Genomic DNA, 26,264 nt, shown 5'->3' with positions numbered 1-26,264 from the left:
CTGTAGGATCCTGTTTCTTGTGTCAGCTCTGGTCATGTGGATTGAGTCGAATGATCCCACTGACATGGCTGGAAAACTAGCCACAAAACCCGTAGTTTTCATGGACATGGTGAAGATAGTACCACTATTTTCTTATGGTGGTGTCACAACCCGTGCTGGACAGACCAGGGAGGGGTCATGCTGAGTCCAGAATTCCTTCAGGCTAAATTAAGGTGAAGCGACACCAAACAATCAATTAAACATTTTATTTATGGCAGAAGCAGCCTTAACTTGGAAAGCATAACAGTAGGTGGCGGGGTTTCCCACAACAGGAATTGGCATGAAACTACCTCAGTAAACCACAACTGCATATATATCAATTCAGGGAAGAAAATAAGGAGAGCCCTCCTGTTGAGTCACAAGGTTCAGAGTGGACCCCCTTGCTTTCTAGACACCTTCTCAGAAAGGAGCCTTGGGGCAGCTAGATCCACTCCTAGTCCCAGACGTAGTCAACAGTTTTATGTCTAAAGGGATGAAGTGTAGCACTTATGGAAAAAAAAGAGAAAGGAAAAGAGAAAGATTTCACCAGCCCTGGGTCCAGCATCAGTCCCGCCAGCCTAGAGGTCCAGTTCCTAAGGGCACATACATTTAGTATTTCAATTTGTGTCCTTTTATCATCCTTGCCCCTTCTTCTGGTGGGCACTCAAACTCATTAGGCTAATTAGGTGTCATGCATGATTTGTGTTTGCAGAACCTTTGGGAAATGGGTTGGTGGGCTTGGGGGTCGTTTGGGGAGTAACTTCTCCCTCCCTGCAGGCATGACCACTGTTTGATCTTTGGCCATACATGGTGAGCTGCCCTGCTCAGCACATCAGAACAGGGAACTGCGCATCCACTGGCACCGCCTGGCCCGGCCTCCACGTCCTGTTGCTGAACAGCATCTTCACCTGAGGTTCACTGCTATGCAGGTTCGTTGTTATGCAGAACTTGCCCCACCACAATGTTTGAGACATTAACTCTTTCAGTCTCTCACAGGTGGTAGTATCCTAGCTGATGTGTTAGCACATTAGACAAGTTCCTATCCCATACCAGTCCAAAGAGACTGTGTGGGTGTGCCCAGTTTTGAACTAATGTTATTTACACATACTTAACAGCATTTGATCTGCTTGACAATTTCCTGAACACCCCAGTTTCATGACCTGTGTTTCCAAACTCCACTGAAAGCTCACAGCTACTTATTCTACCCATAATCACCAATTTAGAAATGGTTCTGAATCTAAGGAAGCACTAAATGAGTGACAAGACTCCCATTAATTTTAGTGGGACCAGAGTTTCAGAGATTAAATGCTGCCTCTTCAGTGTTATCATTTCTATATCCCCATACACAACAGAGCTCTCAAAGTGTTGAGAACTGAATCCCTCTGACAGCGTACATTTAAATCTCCCCTACCTCTACTTCTGGAATTGCCTTCAGACCAATGTTCATAGACGCTGCATTAAGGCAAGACTCCCTTTTCCTTGAGCTACAGTTGAGAACCTTTGTAAAAATATTTTATTATCGCCTAGCAAAGAGCTGTGTAACATACTGACAGAAGTACAAAGGATAACTAAATACATACAGACATATATATACATATATTGACTGGTCGCTTTATTCACATAGTGAATACATAAGTGAAAGGAAGTCTGTCACAGGTTCAGAAGACCTAAGAGCTTGTGCTCAACACATGCCATAGATCTGGGGTCATATTAATGCCCTGGAAATTAAACAAACTGTATCAATGCTAAAATATTACATACTAGATGAAGATATCTTAAATAGCATCGGTATAGCAACCTGCTTGGTAGACTTCTAAAGGTCAAGATTTAAGTTTTGAGACTGTCCATTAAAGTAAGAACAAGTGTAACGGACCACAGCAAAGCCTTTTTAGGTCAGCGCTGTCTCTCCAGTGGGAGATGACTGAAGAAAGAATGAAAGAAAAGAAAAACCCAAATTGTTCACTATACCTTGTCAGAGTGCAGCAGTCTGCATGCAATTCAGGGCTTTACTGAGGTGAAGGTGGTTTTGTATGGTTTTGATAGTCCTAAGATGGATTTCAAGAGTTTGCTGAATTTGCTTCTAGAAACCACATGGTTTGCCAGCACTCTGGACACACTTCCACAGCCTGATGAAGTGCAATGTGGAAACATCTCTTCTGAGAAGACCCCATCTGCTAGTTTCATTTGGTGCCTGCTAGTTCTTGTTGGGAACGCACCGCTCCGTGTTCACCTTCTCCACACGCTCATGATTTTAGGGACCTCCAGCACATCTGCCTTCTGCCATTCCTTTTCCAGGCTGATGAGTCTATGTCTAAATAGCTACTTCTCATACGGAAATCATGCAGTATTCTTGTTTTGAATCTCTACTGTTTTTCTATTTCTGCTGTATTATTTTTCAGACGAAGAAATGAGGACTGCACATTGAAGATTTCAGAACAGCACTGATTTATACAACTATATAGCAACGCCTGTGCTTCTGAGCTGTGAGTTGCATAATAAAGCTATACAAGCTGCATAATAAAGTTGTGCAGCATCGTTTTCCTTTAAAAAAGATGTGCTCCTTCTTTCTCATTATAAACCCTATACTCACTAAATCCATTATTTTATTATAAATTTTATCAGGTTTTCCTGGGGAAGACATCAGGTTTTCTCTCTCTTATTTCCCTCTGGTACCACATTTGCTACTCTAGCGCCAAGGCCATTTCACGTAACAGTGAGCTTACTGTAGCTAATAGTACAGTTGCCCTCAAGTAATTTTGGATGCTTCAGTAAATACCGCCTGGCCGTGCCCGTTTGCTAATCCCCATTTTGTTGGCTTTCTCTATTACCTTTTTCACGTCAGACACTGCAGCTGAGCCACCAGAGAGTTGGAAGGACACCGGCTCTCTGACGCACCTTCCTGCAAACTAAAATTCTTCAGAGAAGCCTCCTGAGGACTCCTCACGGTGGACCTAGACCCAGAAAACTCACTCATCGTTTGCCTTTTCAAAACACTGTTTTCAGCAGCGTCCGGCCGTCCAGGAGACTCCCCCAGCGCTACCGCTCGGCTGGAGCTGACCGGACAGAGCACGCCTATCCCCCACAGAGGACTTCCAGGACGCCAGAACTACTCTGCATCCCTGACTTCGGTGTCGCAGAACGCGGCACCGGCGCCGCTCCCTCACACCGCCCGCAGGCTCCCCCTCACCCGCCAGGGCCGCTCAAGCCCCCACAGAACCGCTCCCGCCACACCGCCGCCAGCGCGCGGGCCCAGCGCGACCGTTAGCGGCGCAACGCGCAGGCGCGGTGGTGGGCCCAGCGCAGCATACAGCACGCAGGCCCGGCGGCGGTGCGTGGAAGGGCGTTTGAACGGTGGCGGGTACCGGAGCCCCTGGGTGCTGCGCCGCTCATGGAGCCCGTTCTGAAAGGTACCGGCTCGTGCGCCGTGCGGGGCCAGGGCCGGCTGAGGGGAGCCGCCGGGCTGGGGCGGGCCGGTTTTCCAGCGCCTGGCCCTGCACCCCCGTCGCCTTTGCGGCCCTTTTTTTCCGGTGGTTGCTGTCAGAGAGCGGCCGGGCCTGGCGGGCGAGGGGCCGGCTCGGCTCCTTCCCCGCCCGGTTCTCTCCCTGCGGGCGGCCCAGCGCCGAGTCTTGTCTCGGGTGGGCCTTCAGCTCGATCTGGTGGCGTGGCCGTCCCCGCGGGTGGGAGGCAGTCCTTCGCCGCGGAGCCGCTCTGACTGATTCCGGGCGAATCCGCCCGAAACCCGCGGCGGGGCCTGCCGGTCCGCGGCCTGCCCCGATGGGACGCGGGCTGTGCCCGGCGGCAGGCCCGGCCGGGGCGGGTGGCCGCTGGCTCGGGCAGGGCTGGAGGCCTCCCTCAGGTCGGGGAGGGAGCGAGTTCCCCTTGGGGGGCTCCCGGTACGGCGCTGGCTGGAGCTGCCCCCCCCCCCCCCCCCCCGCGCCTCTGCCGCCACGCGTGGGTGCCCGCCTGGCTCTTCCTGGCCTGGTCAGTCGTGGCTTGGCGCTGTGTGGTTTCTTCCGCGTCTTTCTAAATTTCAGCCTCACTAGGTTGCCCCTCTGATGTCTGTTTTTCCCCCCCGCTATCGTCGCCTTCGCTGATTCCTTCTAGCATACGTTGCCCTTTGCAGGAACTGAGCTCTACGCAGAGCTCTTCTAGTTGAAGAAAGCTCCAAACCCTTCCTTGTTTTCCTTTACATCCACTGTACAAAAACTACAAAGTGCCTGTCTTTTGTTGGAGTATATTTGATTAGCTAAAATTAGCTAATTATTGTAAATTATACCTTTGATCCTATCACAAGCGCAGGCAGCTTTGAAGTAATGTTCCTCCGAGTTCCTAGTTTGACCTTCATTGAAATGCTCCAACCTGTTTTTCTAGGAGAGTTATGACGGTTCTAAAATATTTGATGTTAAGAGGAAGGTAGTGTTTTTTCAAATGCAAGTGCGATATTTTTCACAATAGAGCAATCAAGAAAAAAAGGAACTCTGGCAACAGCTGCCCTGGTCCAGTAGTAGAATGAACGAACACAATAAAAAGCGCAGTGGAGTAGACTTGTCTTAAGTTCTTATGTGCACCTGAAGGCCTAGTACTGATAATAAGATTTTTCCCTGTAGTTTGGCTAAGGAGGTGGTTTGTGTTTCATATTTCTCTTGTATGTTAAAGTATTTGTAGCACTTATAAAAAATGTTAATTGTTATATAAGTACTTCAATTGTTGGAGCATGAGCCTGATTTTCATTTAGAAAGAAGACAGATGACACTACGTAACAATGAATCAGAAGGACATACCTAGTAACGAAGAAAATTAAGCAGTGTTTGCTAAGGATAACCCTTTTAAATTGACACTTTCAATTCTGTTCATGAGTTTTGAGAGTTGTCTGGCCTGCAGTCTCTATGAAGTTGGTTTTGTTGAACTGGCATTCCTCCGGTTTTCTGTAACTTTCCTAATTCTTCATTCAGAATGGGAAATGGATGTGGCCAATGGAGCTGTATGTCACTTTAGTGCTGGTCCCGAGTAAAATTAATGAAGGGATTGTTAGGAGTTTCATTTGTTTATCCCTCCATGTCAGTACATCTGGGTTCCTTTGTTTGAAGACCTTCTCAACAAAAGCTGATTTAATTCCTTGAAAAGATTATTAATCTGGTTGATAAAGGAAGCTACTTATATACGGTATACCTAAAGTTACGTAAAGCAGCTGACATGAAATTGTATTAGGCCCTGTGTAGTTAATTTGGGGTGATTCAGTATAAATAAGGTGGAATTTGAAGACAACTGGAAATTGTTAAGTAATATTCCTGCAGTTTTCTGGGGGTTTGGGGAAGGCATAATTCGGTTATGTTTATTTCATTATGTTCTGTAACTTGTGTTACATCAACCTGTCTTAAAATTTTTGATTAACCTGAAGATTAGCAGTGATTAAGTAACGATAAGGGTAAGCAGTCATGTAAAGGTACTGTATTGCTTGTTAAGCTGGTAATGTGTTTTAAAAAGACCAAGTGAAAAGTTGTGCAACTAGTGTCAAACTACTAAGTTTGTTCCATTACAACTAATTTAAGGGACAGAAGTACTCTAAAAAGAACATTCTACTGCTAACATCTGATACTCAGTTTATTAAAAGCTGTGTTTGCTACTGAATGCAATACGAGTAAAAGCAAAATTTTGCTGGAAAGGCAGTTTAACCAGTTTTACCATAGTATTTTCTTCATTAGCTGTTGTTTTCTCTCTTCCGATCCAGGTATTTCTGCATTTGTAGAAGTTTGGTCATCTAACGGAACAGAAAATTACTCGAAAACCTTTGAACAGCAACTTCTTGATATGGGAGCAAAAGTAAGGAAACTGTTTTGAAATAAATAGAATAAGAAAGCTCTTAATTACAAGCTAGCTTGCTTGGTCTGCTTGTCATGTATATTTCTTTGTAGTACGAGTTTTTAAAGTGCAGGAAGGAAGATAATCACAGACCTAAGAATAGGGAAATGCATTTAAAGCCTCCCTATATCTATAAACCTCTTTGTATATTAATATGATAGCATGCATTTGTCGTGAAGTATTGGGCTTGCCACGTGCTGTGGGCAAACCAAATCTTAAGTGTTAAAAACATGTGGTACAAGTATGTATGTTATGTTGGTTTCTTTTCTTTAACTTCTAGGTAGCTGCTCTGTTGTTAGTACAATGTTTTGTAACCCAAGTACCACAACATTTGATTCTTCCATTCACTTTCCTACAGATGTGGTTCAAGTCCAGAAAGTGCTAGTAAAAATACATCTAAGAGTCTTTGTATATGTCTCAGTGATTTTTATTCCCCGCGTCCGTTCCCCCCCCCCCCCCCCCCCATCATGTATGGTTGACTTGTAGGTGCAAAACACAATTAATTGCCAGCTGTATGATTTGAATCGGAGACCACAATCAAACTGGCATCTTCCCTTCTTGCACATTATCACCCATTAATGGAGATTTTTACAGCCCACATCATGCTTTAAATAATACTTGCGTGAAATCCCCCTGCTTTTTAAGTGGGCATGTGTAGGCGTATCCTACTGTAATGTAGGAAGTTTTGCTTATGTCCCCAAAGCCTCTCTTTCTGTATGGATTTAGCTGAGACAGTGCAACAAAACAGTAGAATAACTGGTTTTATTACAAATACAATTCTCAATAAATAACTTGAGTAAAAAATATTGTTATTTTGTGCTGTACTGTCAGATCTATGTAATTCTGATGATGTTAGATTTTTCTCACAGAAAATATGACAAAGCATAAGGCTTCAAAATTCCTCAAGTTGATCAAAAAGTAGCTGGATATGGTGAAAGGTATAGGCAGATGATACAGATGAGCCTAGTTAGCAGATCCCTATGACTGAAGAGGGGTGGTCCCGCTCCGTCAGTACTCCAGACACTTCCTTCCCTGTTATTGGGCTGAGCACATGATAGTAAACTGACTTGGCTCAGTCTGTAAGGGAAGAAAACTCTCAATTAGTTTTTTGCTTTTTTTGACATCTCAAGCTAAGGTCAGGTGAGCGGTAGAGGATGTCCAGGGTAAGGGAGGAGACAGGAGAGATGAGAGGGAGGTGTAAGGTGGTGCTCCTCCATAATTTGGAGGCAAAGCTATATCAAGCATCTGTCTCATTAGGACATGGGCTGTGAGCTGGATACTATCATAAGTGAGTAAGCATTTGTATCTGGAGTCATAACTTACTCCAAAAGAGATTCATTGATCCTGTATACCTAGATACTTAACAGTCATGGGTTTTTATCTTCCAAGAAGCAATAAATCAGCTTGCCACCAGGAATTTTTAGAAAAGCTGAATAGTGTTCTTAAAGCCAAATACAGATCCAACATGTTGGGAGCCAAGTATAGTGATGCAATTGAGACCGCAACAGACAGCTACACACCTATTTCCATTTGGCTGTTCTGAGAAGATGCTGCTTCAAAATATGAACTGTACTATCTCATCATGTCAACAGCCACAACAACCGATCAAACAGTTTTATGCATAGGATGTTTAGTCTCCACAAAAGGAAACCTTGGTTGTGAAGAACGGAGTATCTAGAACTAAAATGGTTATCACTTAGCTGTCAATAGAGGCTGATAACTGAAGATTTGATCATTGTATGACACAATGAAAATGTCAGATATGATATTAGCTGTAGTGACTTAAGTTTTCTGTATTTCTCACTCTTTAAAGTGTTCCCATATAAATTTTTTGTTTGTAGTAGCTTCAGCCTTCCCTCAAAAAAGTGATCTTTACTGATGAGAATTAGTTTAAAGGATAAGGTTAGCTCTACTTTTTAAGACTGTGATTTCTTTGCTAAATAAAAGATGTAATTTGGCGTTTCTTTGGATAGTGGCAGCTACTTTCTGTACTGGCTGTTGCTTAAGAAATGATGTTGGGCTACATAAATAAAAACGTTGTAAGATTAGTGATACAGCTGGAGTAGGGAGATAAAAATGGTAACCTAGAAAAAAGAAGTTTGAAAACAAAAGGCTACTCTAGCCCTCTAGCATGCATTGCATTGGCTTGACTAATGAGACTTGAGTTTTGATTGCTTGAGGCTTCTTGAAAAGATGGGAAAGATCAAGAGTCCTTGACAATCTCTAGAATAACTTTTTATGCTAATGGTTTATACATTAAAAATGGACTGCACTAGCTAGTTTCATTAGCATTTTCTGATTATCAGACTTAAAGATGAGCTCTCTGTGTACTTCTGCAGGTTTCAAAAACTTTGAACAAGCATGTGACCCACGTAGTCTTCAAAGATGGACGTTTGTCTACATGGAGAAAAGCACAGAAGATGGATGTAAAAATAGTTTCTGTACTCTGGGTGGAGAAGTGAGTACTTGTAAATATAATGAATGTGATACTTTCCAGAGATAATGGAGTCTAGTATTGTTTTATTTAAAAACTTAAGTACAGTACCTGTTTTTTAAGGTACTTGAAATAGTGATAAATCAATGAGTAACTGATAAATTTCCTATGACATTATTCCTATTGTAAAGCATGTTACTTGCATAAAAAGGTAAAATGTTAACTCTTGAAAAATGAATGTGTTGAAGTAGTTCTGTAGTATATTTGTTAATCATTCAGTGTTCCATTCCTTTGCTCTCAGGTGGCATGAATAGGTACTGAAGAACAGATATTTATGTTGAATAGAACTCTTCCATTTTCATACGAAAAAGCACATTTCATCAGGGACATTGTCCCGTTTCTGTACTTAACTCCTGTAGACAGAATATCCCCTAGTAAGAAAGAAAGAAATCCATATGTAGTAGTCTGTCTTTTAAGACATTTGGCAGGTTCAGAACAGCACTGCTTGAAGATTCTCAACTACCATATGGAAAAAGTTAAATTAAAAAAAAAATAAAAAAATTTCAGCTGTGCAGCCAGTCCACAAGAATTTTTTAGTCCATAGGTGCTTCTCTGAGTTTACAAAGTGGTTGTGAGGCCTAACTTAATTTCAGATGAAGTATAAAAACACTTACAGTGTTTAAGAATATGTATGCATTCTACTCAAACACTCCAATGGATAAATTGCTGTGATGATGGAAATTAGAATAGAAATCAAGTAAAGAGGCCCTTTCCTATACAAATTGTTATATGCATGGAGAGATAGAAGTGTACTAAGTGCAAAAGTAAAAAAGGAAGAAAAAGGGGGGAAAAAACCAGGGCGCAAAACTGAGCTCTGTAGCCACTTAAATGTAGGTCAGTACAACCACAAAATTTGTGATGCAAGTCTGTTAGTCAAAAAAGAAATTAATGCAGTTCTGCAGAAGCAGGACTTTTCTTTTTTTCTTTTTAAGAATATCAGATATAGAAGTTACAGCTGCACAACCCAGCCAGCTTTAGTACTGAGGGAGAAACACCTTAAGCTCTCAAAAATGAGTGATGCAAAATTTTATTTATGTAAATATATCTTTCTGTCACCTGGTGCTATATGAGTGCATAAGAATGATGGTCATTTCAGTAGAAATCTTTGGTTATAAAATTAAATATGCTTTTCAGATGGCTAAGTGTATAAATACAGAATTTGAAACCTTAGTCACAAGAACTATAAACTATTTGAGGACTTGGATGTGCTGTAGTAAAAAGGATCCCAGAAAAGTCCAGGTGAGTAGCATCTGCAATGGAAGAATGAAAGCACCTTACAGGGGAAAGCCGAGGATGTGTCATGCAGAAATGCTGTCTGTGTAATAGCGGTTCCACCCCAACACTCTCTGCACTACTGGAAGGTACTAAGTGGATGAATGTTCTAGAAAGCTCAGACATAGAGACAGCTGGGTGTGTGATACTGTAGGGGACAGTGTGGAGCTTTGAGATCCAGGTGTAAAAGCCTCACGAAACTTTTAACTGTTTGTTGCTGGATGCCAACAACGAAGGAAAAGACAGGAGAAAGGATCTGGAGGGAAAACTTAAGTTGTTTGGTAGGAAAGAGAAGGCTAACATCTTCCTGGTATTCTTTTGAAGTGTTCCTGGTATCATGCTCTGGACAAGGCAAGGCCTTGCTATGTGGTTAGAAGATGAGGTTCGTTGGAATTGGGGAAATAATCAGAAATAGATGTATTTTATTGCAGGGGGCAGGGATGACACCCAAGCTGTGAATTATGATTGAACTTCTTGTCGTGGTTTAACCCCAGCCAGCATCTAAGCACCACACAGCCTCTCACTCACTCCCCTCCCATCCAGTGGGATGGGGGAGAAAATTGGGAAAAAGAAGTAAAACTTGTGGGTTGAGATGAGAACGGTTTAATAGAATAGAAAAGAAGAAACTAATAATGATAACACTAATAAAATGACAACAGTAGTAATAAAACGATTGGAATGCACAAATGATGTGCAGGGCAATTGCTCACCACCCGCCGACTGACACCCCGCCAGTCCCCGAGCGGCGATTCCCTGCCCCCATTTCCCAGTTTCTATACTAGACGGGACGTCACCTGGTATAGAATACACCGTTGGCCAGTTTGGGTCAGGTGCCCTGGTTGTGTCCTGTGCCAACTTCTTGTGCCCTGGCTGGGCATGAGAAGCTGAAAAATCCTTGACTATAGTCTAAACACTACTGAGCAATAACTGAAAACATCAGTGTTATCAACATTCTTCTCATACTGAACTCAAAACATAGCACTGTACCAGCTACTAGGAAGACCGTTAACTCTATCCCAGATGAAACCAGGACATTCTCTGTAATCTTTTTCTTCTGGCTTTTAGTTTAAAGTTAATGCCGAACGGTACACAAGAACCTATAACTTATATTGATGTATACTCTAGGCAGAATTCATAGGAATATTATATCCTTGAGCGAAGTATAGGTCAGGAGTGGTAGAAGCTTACATAAGAGATAGTAATGAATAGTCTTGCTAGTCAGGATTATTCAAGTGAGGCACAGACAATATAAAATTAAAATGAGTCTGTCCTAGCATATATGCTAAAGTTTTTTTGTAATAAGATGAGGGAACTGGAGTGCCTGACTTTATAAGCCTAGTACATCAATATCTCAGAAATTTGGTAGGCGGAAGACAGTCTGTTGAACCCTGGGACAATGTAAATGGTCTGTACGAGTAAGATACTGGTCCTGTATGAATGAAAGCTTAGTTTGAAACCGATAACTGTGTAAGCAAATAATGCAGAGTTCATGTGAGTTGATGTTTTAGCATCACGAAAAGAAGATGGCTTGAGTAACCGACTGCTCCATTCAGTAGCAAGTGGAACATTCTCAGAATAGTCAGAAATGCTATGAAATGTCATTTCAGGAAATATGATAGTAAAGGACAACTTTCTAGTGTAGCCTGGGGTTTGGGTGACTCCTGTTGGAGTGCAGTGTGAAGACAAATAGGTATTGCTTGGTCTTAATTGGTTTGTGGATGGTTGTTCAAATTATTTCAAAGAACTTCTTGTAAGTATGACCACAGTATAAGAGCAGTGTTCATGCTGGAACAGCAAAACACAAGTTCTGTGACAGTGCTCAACTTTAAAAAAGGAGTCTACTTAAAATGAAAGAGCTTCTGTTAAGAAGAAGCTAAGACAGTGAAAGGAATAAAATTCTTGCTGGTGTCAAGGATACTATTTAAAGCATAAGTCCTCTTAAGTGTATTAGAAGGAAGATGGTCATCACATTGTGTAAGGGGAAAATTAAGATTTTTGGGGCTTAGAGTAAATGTTTTCATGGCATTATCACCTCAGCAGTAGTCAAAAATTAAATTAAATAGAACATAAAACCTCATGTAGTGGGATGACAGCATTTTATAGTGGAATGTTGTGAGAGGATGGCAACGAGCATAACTGAAGTTATAAAATAGTTTTCTCACAAGATGTGATTGAAGAGACAAGAATTCTTCAACCTGGAAAAGAAGTGGGAGTGGAGGGGGAGAGACTTTTGTGAACACAAAGGTTCATATGGAGAGGCTGAATAGGGAATGAATGTATATTTTCCTTTACAATAGAAGAATTGTAAAGCATCACATGAATCTGTTTGGAGGCAGATTCAGAGAAAACAGTAAATTATGGGTTTTAGCAAAACATTGTTAGACTGTAGAACTCCTTGTTGCAGAATCATAGTCAGCAAAGCTTTACATGGGTTTAAAAAAAATGCTGAAGCAATTAAACATTTGGTTTTATCAAAAAACAAATACAGTGTTGCATCTGACCATCTCTAAACCAGAAATCTGTGAAACGTAGCAAAGTAAACTGGGAATGTTTGGTTGTGTTTTCATGTGCTCTTGGGAATCTTGATATTGGAAACAAGATCCTGCAGTACATGGTATTTAATCTGGATGCTGCTTTTTGATGTTTGAGCTCTAAAAACAGCAGACAAGGAAGCAAATCATAAACAATTACTGCAGCGACTCTTCTGCTTTGTGCCAAATACTTTCCCACTTAAAAGCTAGTGGACCCCTACTTCCAAACTGTTATGTGTGTATACTAGTGTTATCTTCCCCTGAGCAGTGCTTGAGCGTCTCAGAGGAACATGCCCTATGATTTGAAAAACACGGTAATACTCGCTTTTCTCCATAAAAAACAGCACTGATTATTTGAGTACAAGGGTTTGTGCAGTATTTAGTGAACATTGCCTTGTTGAACTCCTACTGGATTTCCAGTGCTCTCTCCAATGATCTGCCTCAAACTTGTATTGGAAGCTTCTGCTTTATCGTATGAGCATCTATTTGAATCTAAACTGAATGCAGTTCTACAGTTTAATAGGAAGTAATTTGATGGGGAAGACAATTCTTTTAAAATAAGATAACAACTGAAATTCCAAAAAATTCATAACTCCACAGTAAATGTATTTTTAAATTTAAAAAAATGAAGTGTGTTGTTTCCTTTTTTTTTGTTTTCTAAAAATGGTAGATATGTCTAACTTTAAAAATAGTGCACAAAATCATGGACTAAAAGTCATGCAAATAAATTGTAAGTTTAATGCAAAATAACTGACAGCTTTGGGTTTACAGAAAACAATTTTTTAGTGCTTCAACTCAAATACCTTAATGAGCAACCTAAAGATATCAAAACCCACAACAAAAAGAACCCTACATAAACTAGAACTGCTACAATCTGTGTCCAAATTAAGAACACTTAATACTTCCAAATCAAACCCATAATTGGGAAACACTGCCTGTGTATTCTTAGTATGGTAACTCATTCATATCACAAATAAGATACATAAATCTTTTACATTCAGATTTGTCTACAAAGTAAAATATTCTTCTAAGATATTTAATGGCCAACTTTTCTTCTGTCAAATTCTGTGAATCAATGAAATCTCTGAATTAATGTAAATTTTAATGTTGTCTACATCTATGCTGATTATTTTCCAGAATTTAATAATAGCTACTGAAGTCCAGCATGTTGAATTATCTTTTCTATTTGATGCACCAGAGAACTCTGAATTCACATTTGTAGTTTCACAAATACATGTAGTGGTGTGGCTTTTTGTTCAAAACTCAGTAAGCATTAATTACAATTCTACAGATACTAACTTTATAGTGGTTACATCACTAGGTGTCACTAGAATCACAGTTTAGAATGACTTCTGGGGAAATTCTAATGTAGTCTATTTAGGTTCCGTACTCTTTCCCATAATCAGTTCTATTATTTATTGTTTGAGAATAAAACTGTATTTACCTATTTTGACCAAAAGAGCTTTAATTTATGTATTAATAACCAAATTCTTGTCTCAGCATCATCCTTAGTGTTCACATATACAGTAGATTGTATCATATTCCAAGATAACATTGGTCCTACTGTTCTCAAGTCAGTCTTTGAATATGAAAAGACAGGAAAATCGAGGGGTAAGGTATCAGTTGGATTTTTGGGTTTGTAACTTAAAAAAAAGTTCACATAAATATAGATTGCTCCTCAGTAAGGGGCTGGTTTTCGCATACAAAGAGAAGGCAGAAAACTGAGACTAATAGGCAAGATGTAAAAGCCAGGATCAGATGAAGCCTCCTCCCTCATTTGCCCAAATAGAAAAATATCCTGCCCTCCCTGCCCCGCCATGACATTCTGTAGATTGTAGTTGGGAGTTTACTGTCATCACAGTGACCAAGTTAAGGTTAAGTTTACTAGCTAGTGAACAATGAAAGCCTACAGTCCTCACAGAAGTCAGGGCAAGATAAAAGCTTCATGAGAACCTGGCCGGAAGGACTTAATACAGTGTTTTTTTGAATGCATGGAAAATAACGTATGAGTGGGAATCTTTGAGTTTCAAACCAGCAATTTAGAGGGCATCATTAGTACAAAAAGATTCTATCATGTCCTGTATTTAGTGTGTAATATATAGGGGTTTTTTTTCTTTTTTTTTAGCATTACAGTAGTTATGCTAAAGATACATACTTAGGAAGGGTTGGTGTTTCATTATTACAGGGCTCAGATGACTCTCCTTGCAATAAAGGTTCTCAGTCTTACAAAAAAAAAACAAAACCCAAACCAAAAAACCAAACCTGCTCTAATTTATTATACAGGTGTCGAGAAACTGGAGTACATGCTGATGAATCCTTATTTCCTGCAGTAGACACTAATGAAGGTTTACCACTACTAATCAAAAAAGTGAGTATGTGATTTTTTTCATTTTTTTTTTTTTAATATGCCTAGAGTAGTAAACTTTTAAAGTTTGAAATTTACTTCCTGACCTCAGGCATTTGAACTCTTTATTGTCAGAACATTCTGTAAACTCTGCCTATCCATCTGAGTAGGTTTTTAAAGGTAGGCTGTGGCTGTGGTGATGTGACATCTTATCTGAAGAAAGGGAAATGAAAGTAGGGGTTTTATATTTGTGAATAAGGAAACGGAAGATTTAAATTAAAATTACATAATGATTAATCAAAAAAATATGACTGCAATGTGGCTTGTGTTTCACTGAGTTGTAACAAACCCTTAAATCCTGATATTTGAAAAGAAAATCTTTCAAGCCTTAGCTTTACTACAAGCAAAAAAGAAAAGATGGTGACTTAGTCTCCTTTTAACTAAAATCTAACCTAAAAAAACCTGTTGGATTATTTCTTATTTCATATTAAAGTTTGCTTTGGAAAACGTTAACTTCTACAATTATCTGTGACTTTCAAGGAGGTGATAATAAGTAGCATAAACACTAATAATAAATACTGTGATAAAGTGGTAGGCAAATAAGAAGTGTAGTTACTTCTGACAGTTTTATACCATGTAACTAATAGTTCTGTGTGTCTTGTAGCACAAATGTATGCAGCCAAAAGACTTTGTTGAAAAAAATCCAGAAAATGATAGAAGGCTGCAGAGAAGACTGGATGAGATGGCTAAAGAATTAGCTCTACAAAAGACGGCAATTAATGCTGGTAAGAACAACTTTGAACTCGGATTGAAATATCTTCAGTTACTTCTTTAAAGCACTTGATGGGTTTTGGCTTTTCGTTTTTTTTACTTTAATGCATCTCACCTTAAGAAATAAACTTGACTTACTTTTTACAGAGTTCTTTGCAAGTTTGTGGTATTAAAGCATCTGTGGTGATGTTAGGTATAAGGAACCTAATTTTTTCAAGCTTTTTTGAAAAAAAAATACAACTTCTTAAGCTGTTACAGCATGTAAATATTAATGTACAAATGCAATTTCTTTGTGTAGAAACTGATGTACCAGTTTTACTATTTGAAGACAATGGTTCACTTATATACAGCCCTGTTAATAAGATCAAAGATCGATGCAGTGCAAGGGAAAGAAGAATGAAAGAGATGAAGGAAAAAAGAGTAGATCTTTCTCCTACTGGTAAGAAGTTAAATTTTACTTACCCGTGAGCATGCACAAATGGCTACCATCTTTATTATGGAATTTTTCGTGCACTTGTCTTGCTTTGGCCTTCAGAATTTTTTTCATGTCTTTCTTGATTGCATGGCTTCCCTTCTTCCCAGGTTTTGAGTAGGTGTGAATGCCTTTAGTTTCTTTCTATTGAAGGGCACAAGAAGTCATGGAAGACAATGATTTCAAAAAGGAATTTCTTAATCACTAGCCTGCACAAGAAGACTAATGTTTAAGCTAGACTTTCTAAACTTGTAAACTGATATTGTCACAGCTTGGTTAAACTTTACAGTGAGACTCTAAAACTTATTTCCTGTTAAGTTTTAATGCGAATGCTGTACCTGACAAAGGTTGTAATATTATTACTCCCAGGCCAACAGTTTAAAAAGGAGTCCAGAATTTATCTATATAGGAACTGAATAACAGGATTAAAAATTAAATAAATTTGAATTACCTAATTGAATAAATCTAGTTGACTTCAAAATGTGGATCCTGGTGAATTAAATCTAGATTGCAGTTTTCAAATATTTTTTTAGTGTTTGCATTACCTTACTGTGACAGTATTAAGGTCGAAGTCATTAGGTTTTGTCAGTTACTATAACAACTGTTGAAATGTGGAACATGTGTTTTGGGATGGGGGGAAATCTGTAGTGTTTGAAGTTTTAAGTCTATGTCAACTAGACTGTCAGCTTATTTCAAAAATAATGGTGGGAGGAAAGTAAAGAACCAGTGACATATGGATGAAAAATTAAATCTCATTTAGGTATTTGTTTTCTCTTTGAGTTTTAAGGTAGTACCTTCAAACATTTTGAAAAGCATTTCTGCTACATCAAGGCTTTGCTGCTAATTGCAGAGTTTGACAGATTCTTTAGTAAAATGCCTCAACTGGCTTAGAAATGGCTATAATATTTTCTAAATGGTTTGCCATCATTCTTTAGTTTCAGAAAAATGTGTTGCTGAGTTATCTAGAAGAAAATTCATTAAAATTGTAGAATATCTAATAGCTTTTTTTGTTAGTATGTAAATTTGAGATACTGTTGAGCAGTCTATAATTATTTATATAGTTTTAGTTAGTTGGCAAAGCAATGACTTGTCTCTTACAATTGAGCCGTTTTGAAGTATGAATAGATGGTGTGGAAACCTGTATGTTTGCAAATAGGGCTAACTAGTTTATTATTTACAAATTTCTAGCTTCACAAATGTCTCAGATACCTCCAAGTAGTTCACCAGGAGACTGCCCGCTGTCTACTCGTGTCTTAACTAATTCAGAAGATGCATTGTTACCAGGTAACTAACACAACTTTATATATTACAGAAATTGAAAATAATACATGGGCTGTATATCTTTTGGAAAGTACTGTATAATGAAATGGGAACTGTATATATTTGCTCTATCATTTATATTTAAAACTGAATTATTTTAGCTTTTCTTTTGCAAAGTACGTGGCAGTAAGAATTCAAGGAAAATGGAGCATGAGGAATCACATTGGGTGAATGCTCTGCCTTACTGCTGTGTTGCTTGCCTCGCTTCCTCCTCTTTCCTCACACCATTCCTCATTAATGGCTTCTTGTCCTGGCATGGTGTCAGTCTTCTCTGCTCTTACAGTGATCTCGTATAGAACACAGAGTGCACACTAAACAGTGTGATGTGGGAAGCAAAAAAGAGAACGGAATGAGAGACACCTCAGAGAACTGAAACATCTTCCAAATTTTCAATCAAAAAACTTGAATTTAAAAGGAAACCTGATGTGTTCTCCAGCTTAAGTGTTCAGGGATTGAAGAAATAGCAAGAGTGAAAATAAATCAGCTTTTAAAATGTTTTATGGTTGCAGATGAATTCAAGTCATTTGTTATCAAGGTTCTTATTCTCATAAAGTTAGGGGTTTGTTCCTGTGTTTTGGCATAGTACCAGGATGTAAGGTAGAAGATCATTGTCAAGGCTGTTGAGCTACGTCAGTGGGCATCTTAACAGCATTAATCCTGTATGCAATGGGTATGTACTTCAGACCTCATGTCTTCTGTCAGTCACATGAGCAAAAAGCTGAAGTCAGATGACTGGTGTTTGATCTCAGTAGAAAAGTAAGGAGAAGACAGTCTTTAGAATTCATAATGAGGGCCAACTGAGTGGTCTGCCTACTCTGTTCTACCTCAACAGTAAGCTACAGCATTGTCTTCACGCAATGTTAGGGAGAAGTAACAGCTCAATATTGGAAGTAGCATAGCTGTGCCAACAAACTGTTTTATTTTGGTAACTTAGTTGGATGTTGATGAGGTTGAACATCGTGATTTGAAAGCTTTACCTTGAATATGTCCTTCCAGCATTACAACTGCACAATGTAATTTTACATTAAATAGACCTCTACATCCTATGACAATATTCAGTGTAGCTTCCATCTCTGAATGCTCTGTGACAGTGTCCCTTTTGTTTGTGCTTGCGAGACACGTGAGAGTAGGTTGGTTAATAATGGTTAAATAAGTTCAAGAGTCCAGTTTAATTTGGGGATTGAAGTTAAGGTTTTTTCAACTGTCAGTATGGGAGTCTGATAATGTCATGTGAAACTTCTTTCACCTCCTTAGATTTCATTTTTCTGAATTTAGCGAGCTACAACATATGTTTAAAAATATTATTTATATTGAGTAAACAAATAACATCAAGACTTCCTGTAAAACCTACAGGAGCACTTACAGAAGGAGTATTGCTGAAATTTTGCACTCAATGTATATTTAAGCAAAAGCATCTCTTGCAATAATCAGATTGTAGAACAACTGGTTTTTTAAAAGTGTATTCTGAATAATCAAAGATACTAGCTTGTTTCAGAGTAATTTATTGTGGAGAGTTATAGATTCTGTATATCACCTCCCCCAAAAATCTTTTCACAGGAATAGCTACAAGAAATGATCAATTTTTCCACATTCTAATTATTTTTCATACATTGTGTCAATGTATGTGGTATGATACTATGATGTTATATTTCATTTCATCTTAACTGCAGAAACTACAAGGTGGTGGTAATGCTGTGGTAGTAAAAATTATTATTGAGTTTCCAGTATTACTATAGCTAGCTTTATCAGTGTAAAATCTTGGTGGTTTTCTCCACAATGCAAGAGTGAAAGGGAGTTCCTCTGCTGCTTTGTTTCAAGAAAGCAGAACAGGACTTACAGATACTTATTACCACATACGAAGATATGACAGCTAAAGCTATTGTACCTTCTTATCAACATAGAATGTGCTTTGTTTCTAATCTATTTTCTGTTTAGTTTTTGATGAATTGCATATAATATCCAGAGAAGTGGCCAAATCATCGTTTTTGTTCAGTAATTTCATATGTATTTTACTAAGAAATTTGGTACTCTTTCTGTTTTTTTAAATGCATTTATATTGCCACTTTTCATATTTTGCAGGAGAACAAATGGAAGACTGCTTGAACTCAAGTTATGATTGTATTTGGGGAACTGGTAAATTGAAGAGACAGAAAACAGAGGCCATAAAACATGCCTGTGATACTTGGACCGATATTCATTTATCCATGAGTGCGTCGGTGAATTCTCCCTCATACAGCTATGAGCAGAAGAGCTTGACACCAAAACAAGATAGCAGAAGAAGCTTAAAGAAATGGATATTGCAGCATAATTTGAATGATAAATTGTCTTTAGAAAAGAAAGATCTAAAAAAGTTTCCACAGAAAAATCAGAAGGATGAAAAGAGCATGACTACTTCAGTTGCAAGAGAAAGGTCCCTTCTCCCCATCAAGGGCTTGGGTGATATTACTCCTTCCAAAAAAATAGTCAAGTTAAATACTGTTCCTGCTTTGATTGGCAGTCTCGCTAATTCACCTATGAACAGTGAAGACTTAAATTCATGTTCATTGGTTAGAAGCGTCCCTGTTGACAGAAACAATTGTATTCTTAAAGACAAGAAGAGAAAGAAAGTACAAATGCTATCTAGTTTGAAACTGGCTACCTCAGAACTGGGTTCATCAGAGTCTAAAGAGTTCTTGCAGGCAGTAACTACATACAGCAAGTCTTTCTGCACTGAAGACGCATCTTATGAAGACTTCTTTTCATCCTCTGATTTGAATGAAGATGAGGTACAGGTACAAGTACCAAATGAATCACAGAATCATCCTGAATTCTGTTGCAAAGATTCTTTTACAAGCATGGACTCACTCAATGTGAGTTTCTCTAAGCCACATGCTATTTCCAAAAAAAGTAGGAAAAGGTCTATTCCAGCAAATGGTGTTTCAGTAAAGAAAAACTTCAAACCAGCTGAACATCCTGGAAGTGTGCCATTAAATTATATGTCAGATGGCAAAAAAGCTGACACTGCAGAAGCTCTAGATTCTGATGATGTGAATAGGCTGCATCAGCAGGCTCATGAAAAATCCTACAGAACTGATGTGAATTACTATACTCAGGCTACTGGTAAGTTGCTACATAGAGACGGAAAATGAAAAGATACCATACTGCATTAGGTATACTCATGCAACTAAATGGCAAAATGAACTGCCATTCCTAAGGGAAAAATATTTCTGCATTACACCCAAAGAAGAAAATGCTGCAGTACTGACTTACTAATTTTACTCAAAAATAAAGTGCATAGGATCCAAAAGAACATCCATTTGTTTTCCCATACGTTACAAACACAAAGAAGTTACCAAGAGATAAGGAAACTGTGCTCACAAAATGCAACAAAAGTATGTGAGCATTCTTTTCTCCAAATGCTTCGTATTCTGTAAACTTTCTGCTAGTACTCAAAATCTGCTTAAGAAACCAAGGTCTGTCTGGTTTAAATGTTGTGGTGCTCTTGTAAATTGTTTATAAGTAATTCTTCATCATAGGATCTCTTGTTCAAATTATTTTTATTTCACAAGTTAAAATTGCTACTTTAGATTAATTGCAGTTAAGGGCATAAAATCTCAGTGGAAAAAAAACATTTGAGTTAGCAATTTCTAACTTGTGCTATGGTGAAGATTGAATTAGACATTTGAGGGCATGTGCAACAGTTGCAATGTAAGCAACCATGGCTTTTTTATATGGAACTGATCTTAGATGCTAGTAATAATTTTAAGAGCTCTTTTTTATATTTGAGCGTTTTCAATTTGGTTTAGCCTAATTATTTCAGTGTAAATGTGTACTAGAATATTGAATCTCGGGAACTTCCCTGCAAAATGTTCCTAACTTGCACGGGGGTAATCACTTTCAGATTTTGATATTTTTGAGCTCTGTTTGTCAAGCTTTACATAGGGTTAAATATTTGTAATTTATGATTGTGTATTTTAGTAATTTGTTTTCCCTAGGAAATCATGAAGCAGTGCATCAATAAATTATATAAAATTAATTATTAACTTAAAGGGCTCAACAGACTTGGTATCAGACTTATGAAATAATCCAGTGGAAATGTCAAACAGTGACTGTGCCTATATCTGTGGGTGATAAGTTGCTGAACTGTGAGCTGCTGTTTTGGGTTCACTACATCTGCATTTTAATACCTGGAGTGCATCATTATAGCACAGTTTAAAAAAAAAAAAAAGATTGATGCAGGTGTATGTTATACAAGTATAAATGTACACCCGTAAATGTATGAACCCACTGTGTGTGGTTTTTGCCATGTGGCAAAGCACTAGAAGATGATCCTTGAATTATGTATTTCTTAATGTCAAAGAACAGTCTGTTTTTCATTAAGCAATCATGAAAACAAATGGAGAAGGAGAAAAGGTATACTACTTTTAAACTTAGGTATGCCAGTTAATTTTAGTGTTAATTCTAACTTTTAAATTCTAGTGATTAAATTATGTTCAATGTTCTAGCATGTTATGCTTTTATTTTCTTGCTGGACAACTTGTTTAAGATAACAGATTTTGGAGGAGAGGAAAAGGAAGATTATTCAGCAAACAAAAGTCATCTCATGTTTATACTTTTTATCCTTTTTGTTAGGAGCTTTTGTAAGTCTCAATTTGTGTTTGTAGTGATTTTAATAATATTTGTGATTTATCAGTGATGGCCATCTTCCCAAGTATAATTTATTCAGCTTCATGCATGTGTTGTGTAGTCAAGTAGAACCTCAAGTTTGACAGCTCAAATGAGCTCACGTGAAAATGGAAGGAATCAATAATGAAAGATGAGTTGTATTTTCCCTAATAATGCAAGTTCAGTGGAAGAAAATTAAAATCTTGTTTTAAACTTAACTACTGTGACACTGTGTGATAGAATAGTTGATTTTTGTTAAATATAGGTTTAATATTTCCTTTTTTTTTTTTGCTTGAATGTAAGTTACTTCTTGTCTGTGTTAATTAGTAAATAAATAGTGAATTGCTTTGTTTTTCTGTATGTTGTACGTGATTTGAAAACTGGTAAATACAGTGTATTATTTTTAAAAGCTAAAGAATTCTTTTCATTCATTGTGTGTATACAGTTAGGAGTAATCAAATATCAATATAAAATTTAATTATATCTGTATGTTTTAAATATCAAACATTTTTCTTGCCCATTTTTTACTTGTGTTTTTAGGTCTATGGCACTAATGTCAAGAAATGAGATTTGATGAGCTTTCTTTCCACAGACTACTTGGAACATTTGATTTTAAAGTAGAAGTATAATATGCAGGCCAATCTGAAACTAACTTTGAAGTCCTAATGCTTATGTTGTAGCAAGCTTTCAGGTCCTTTGGTAGGGTGCACTCAACACTGAAGGCTATCCAGTTGTTCAGCTGAACAGCACAGGCATAAACATGGCTACTTCTTTTCATCTTACTCCAAGCCATAAATCAAGTAGAGAACGGTCACAGATATAATAGTTGAAATCAATTAGGTATTATAAGTATATTAAAAGATGCTTGCCTATTCAGTTTCACTTTTTCTTTCTCAGCTTTGTTTCTGGAGATGAAATAATTTTTCTATCCTTCTGATTAAACCAGCCATACCTGGCAAATTTCAGTGCTCTGTAATCAATAAGTGCTGTGTAACTGGCTTTTGTATGTCAGTGCCTAAATTTTTAGTGGTTATGAAGTGAGGAAAACGGTGGCTTTTCATTGTCATGAATGTAAGTTTATGGAAATGCAATAATACTATCTTTTGTGAAAGTTAATGATCTACATTACTAGGAGAGTCTAAGAACTTTTTTGTCATTTTATAAATTTTGTCATGTTATAAATTGCTTTACTTTGAAATCCAGTCCGTCTGCTTTTAACGTTTTTTTAGTAGAGCTGTTGGTAGGGTAACTAAGTTGGCACTTGAACCACATGGCTTAGAATGCCAATACTTGCTCAGATTTGATGAAATTTGAACTGGGACTTGGCATTATTTCCAGTCTTAAAAATAAAGTTAGGACTTAGCCAAGTAAATTTTAGATATATATGGTGAATGTGGGAAGCAAGTATTATCTTATGTGATAAGATATGTGAGTGACTGTGTGGTGCTTAGTTGCTGGCTGGGGTTAAACTATGACAGTTCGCCAAAAGACATGAACTAAGACCCGTTATACTGTAATTAATGTAGTTTAATGTTAAGATAGGGAATCTGGAATACCATTCTGTTATTTGGTGCAAAAATGATGAAGTTTAATTTAGATTAATGAGTTTTACCTGAGGTTCTAGGTGCTAAGTGCTTAAATAGTGTTTATGTCTTTAAAAACACACGTGACAACTTCCTTAGATTTCATGGGCCTTTTTTTTTTTCTTCAGTTTTGGAAGAAAAGCTCACTAAAAATATTGAATTATGTCATCTATTGACATTTTATTACATCCTTTTAAAGAACAAATGAGGGATGAAGAAAACTTTTTTGCTTGATTCTTTGTTTTGTTTATCTTCACAAAAAGTTTAATTGTAACTAATTATTAAAACAAAAAAAAGGACAAGTATTTCAACAGAGGAACAGCTTGAGGATTATTTTTATGTAGTGTAATTTACAAAGCATGATGACACTTTTCCTAGAACACAAAACAAACTAGATAAAATTGTTTTAAACCATTAGCAGGTTCTTGAGAACCTAGTGGGCACACAAGCTTTCAGAAGACTGGAAGAAATTGTGTTCTGAATAGCAAAAACTTGGCATTTACCCATGCTGGAATAATAACTACAATAATGATAACAACACAAGTTATTAAATATTCTGTGCATATGTACCTGAAAGTTTACCAATAATGACAAATTCAGACTTACTTTCTTCATAGTTGTGGTAAATAACTCTGTGGATAAATACAAAATAGAAGATATGATATAGCTTAATTTCAGTGACACTTTGTTATGATATTCTTAAACCAGAACACTATACTATAGATAAAACTTTTATTAGAGAGGCATGATTGATTTGATTGAACAAAAAGTAGCCCATTGTGCCTAATCATTACTTTGCTTTAACTCAAAGGAAATATCAAAGAGTTTTAAAGATAATATTCTGGTTCAAAACTTCACATGATCATGAATAAGTAAAAGCTTAAATTGCAAATTAAAGTCAGCCTAATTTGTTATAATACTTGAGAGGTATCAGAGTTGTTGATTTTGATACCAGTCATTGAGCAGTGTTTTAGAAGAGAATTTAGGGGATCTGATAGACCACAGTGGCATGAGTTAGCTGCATATTTGACCTAAATTTGGGGATAACTAACAATGGATGGAATTGCTTCAAAAAATTCTGTCGACTTTATCTGAAATACCCTAGGAAAACCTACTAGAGATGAAAACTCCTTACTTGTGACTGAGCAACTGCTTTAAAAAGCAGCAGTAAGGGTAAAGAAGACAATAGACAGTGAAGCTTGAGACGTACAGGATGGAAAAGCTGGAAAGTGCTTGAGAAGTCCTGATAGGAGGGAAGTAGGAACTGGATTGCAAAGAATAGTCCTTATTTATGTAATGTAGAGGATCCCCAAGCTGATAATCAGAGGACATGATGGACCTCGTCCCCTATTCCTACTTTCCTGTAAATATGAAGAACCAGTGAGAGTGAACCATAACTGGAAGGAGGTCCAAGCATACAGGTCTTGAAACTTTAATCCCAAGTGGGACAAGGGCTATGGAGCTTGAGTATTCAGGCCAAGACTGGCAAAAGGAATATTGCCCCACTTCTCGCTGCCCCTGCAAACCCACCCCTCCAAAAAAAAAACCCCAAATGGTGGGTCATCCTTTTACAGTGACTGAAATAACTTACTGGAAATTAACAGAGACATATCTTGGTTTACCCCCATGTGCTTGGGGTACTGCAGTGGAGTAGATGATCTCCTGACATCCTTTGCAGTCCTGTGGTGGTTGTGTGTTTGTTTTTTAAGATTCAAAACACATGTTTAGAAAAATCTGTTTTCTACGTAAAAGGAATTAAATTTAAATTTCTTAGCATTTCTTATTGCGTGGCAAGATCTTTTCTCTTCTTCTACTTGCCATCAGTCTTGCTCAGTGATTGAAGATGATGGCCCTCAGTGCAATACTAAATAAAATTAACATAGTTAAGTAATTAGTTTCTCCCTTTGTTAAATGACACTTTGTATTTAAATATTGAGTTTAAATTAACAATTGTACCCCAAAGCCATGTTTACGTGTATTACAGAAAAATTACTGTAATACTGTGTAAATTCACATGAAACTTGTAACTTCAGTGGTGAGAAGTGATTAAATTTTTACTAGTTTAAAGGTTTTAATTTTAAAACAAGTAACCAGTAATGGAAGATGTTTGTCATCATTTTTTGTGTTGTAATTTGTTGTTCTGTCACCTCAAGGATTAAGAGTTAAAGTAGCTGACAGAGGAAAACCAAATGATTCTTAGTTATATATGCAGTCAGACTAGTAAATATGGATAGTACCCTATGGTATTTTCTAAAAGTAATCAGAAGAAATTTATTTGGAAGGAGGCTGAATTTAGGCCACTTTCATCACTAATTATTAAATTTTCTTTAACTGGTCTCTTGCATTTCTCTGAAATGAAAATTTAACAAATGTCCTAAAGTAAACTCCATTGAATTAATTTGGGAAAAATGCTCTACTTAAATCTTCAGTAATTAAAACTTCATTGATCAAAAGATAGATCAAAGTTTTTCAGCTTATGCAAGCAAGCTAATTTCTCAAATGATTCTAGAGTTTATTATTTAGTGCTTATAAAAGTCATCCTGACAGCAGTGTTGAAGAGTTAAATATATGTTAATTCACAAAATACATGATGAAAAATACTGCCTTTGGGCAGCCACATTAGAGTACATTCTTATGGATGGTGCCTTTTTATAAATTATAGGACTGATACGCCTGCATGTGCACACAATCCTTGCCTGCTAACAGCTTGCTAGATTTGCTTGCAAAGTGTTTGAAAACATGTTTGAGACCTTCGGGTCATTTCAGATAAACACAGTGTGTACTGAAAGCATTGACACTTCAGTAAGAAAGGAAAAATCTAGCCACCACTGCGTCAAACTTTCAAATATCTCTGTATTCAGAGAAATTGCGTATTTTGTAATAAATAGAAAGCAATTTAGCTGATTCTCTACATGTAGTTAATGTGTGGTTTTCAAAACACTGGAAATTGGGAGTT

The 26,264-nt window shown here is 37.7% G+C and overlaps 1 protein-coding gene across 3 annotated transcripts in view; it reads left to right on the top strand.

Moving 5' to 3' along the window:
- The first annotated feature begins 3,318 nt into the window (after window positions 1–3,318).
- Window positions 3,319–26,264, top strand: part of MCPH1 (microcephalin 1) — a 130,239-nt gene continuing 107,293 nt past the window's right edge. For all 3 annotated transcript variants that reach the window (XM_049819370.1, XM_049819371.1, XM_049819373.1), the window contains exons 1-8: window positions 3,319–3,425; window positions 5,747–5,838; window positions 8,217–8,335; window positions 14,458–14,542; window positions 15,183–15,303; window positions 15,588–15,728; window positions 16,950–17,045; window positions 19,161–20,180. In XM_049819370.1, coding sequence (XP_049675327.1) covers window positions 3,407–3,425; window positions 5,747–5,838; window positions 8,217–8,335; window positions 14,458–14,542; window positions 15,183–15,303; window positions 15,588–15,728; window positions 16,950–17,045; window positions 19,161–20,180 — 1,693 coding nt within the window. In that variant the 5' untranslated portion in view covers window positions 3,319–3,406. The remainder of the gene's footprint in view (window positions 3,426–5,746; window positions 5,839–8,216; window positions 8,336–14,457; window positions 14,543–15,182; window positions 15,304–15,587; window positions 15,729–16,949; window positions 17,046–19,160; window positions 20,181–26,264) is intronic.

This window comes from Accipiter gentilis, chromosome 16 (assembly GCF_929443795.1).
Source record: "Accipiter gentilis chromosome 16, bAccGen1.1, whole genome shotgun sequence".
NCBI classification, from domain to species: Eukaryota; Metazoa; Chordata; class Aves; order Accipitriformes; family Accipitridae; genus Astur; species Astur gentilis.
Note: the sequence above shows the minus strand (reverse complement) of the source record. Positions and strands in the feature narration are given on the sequence as shown.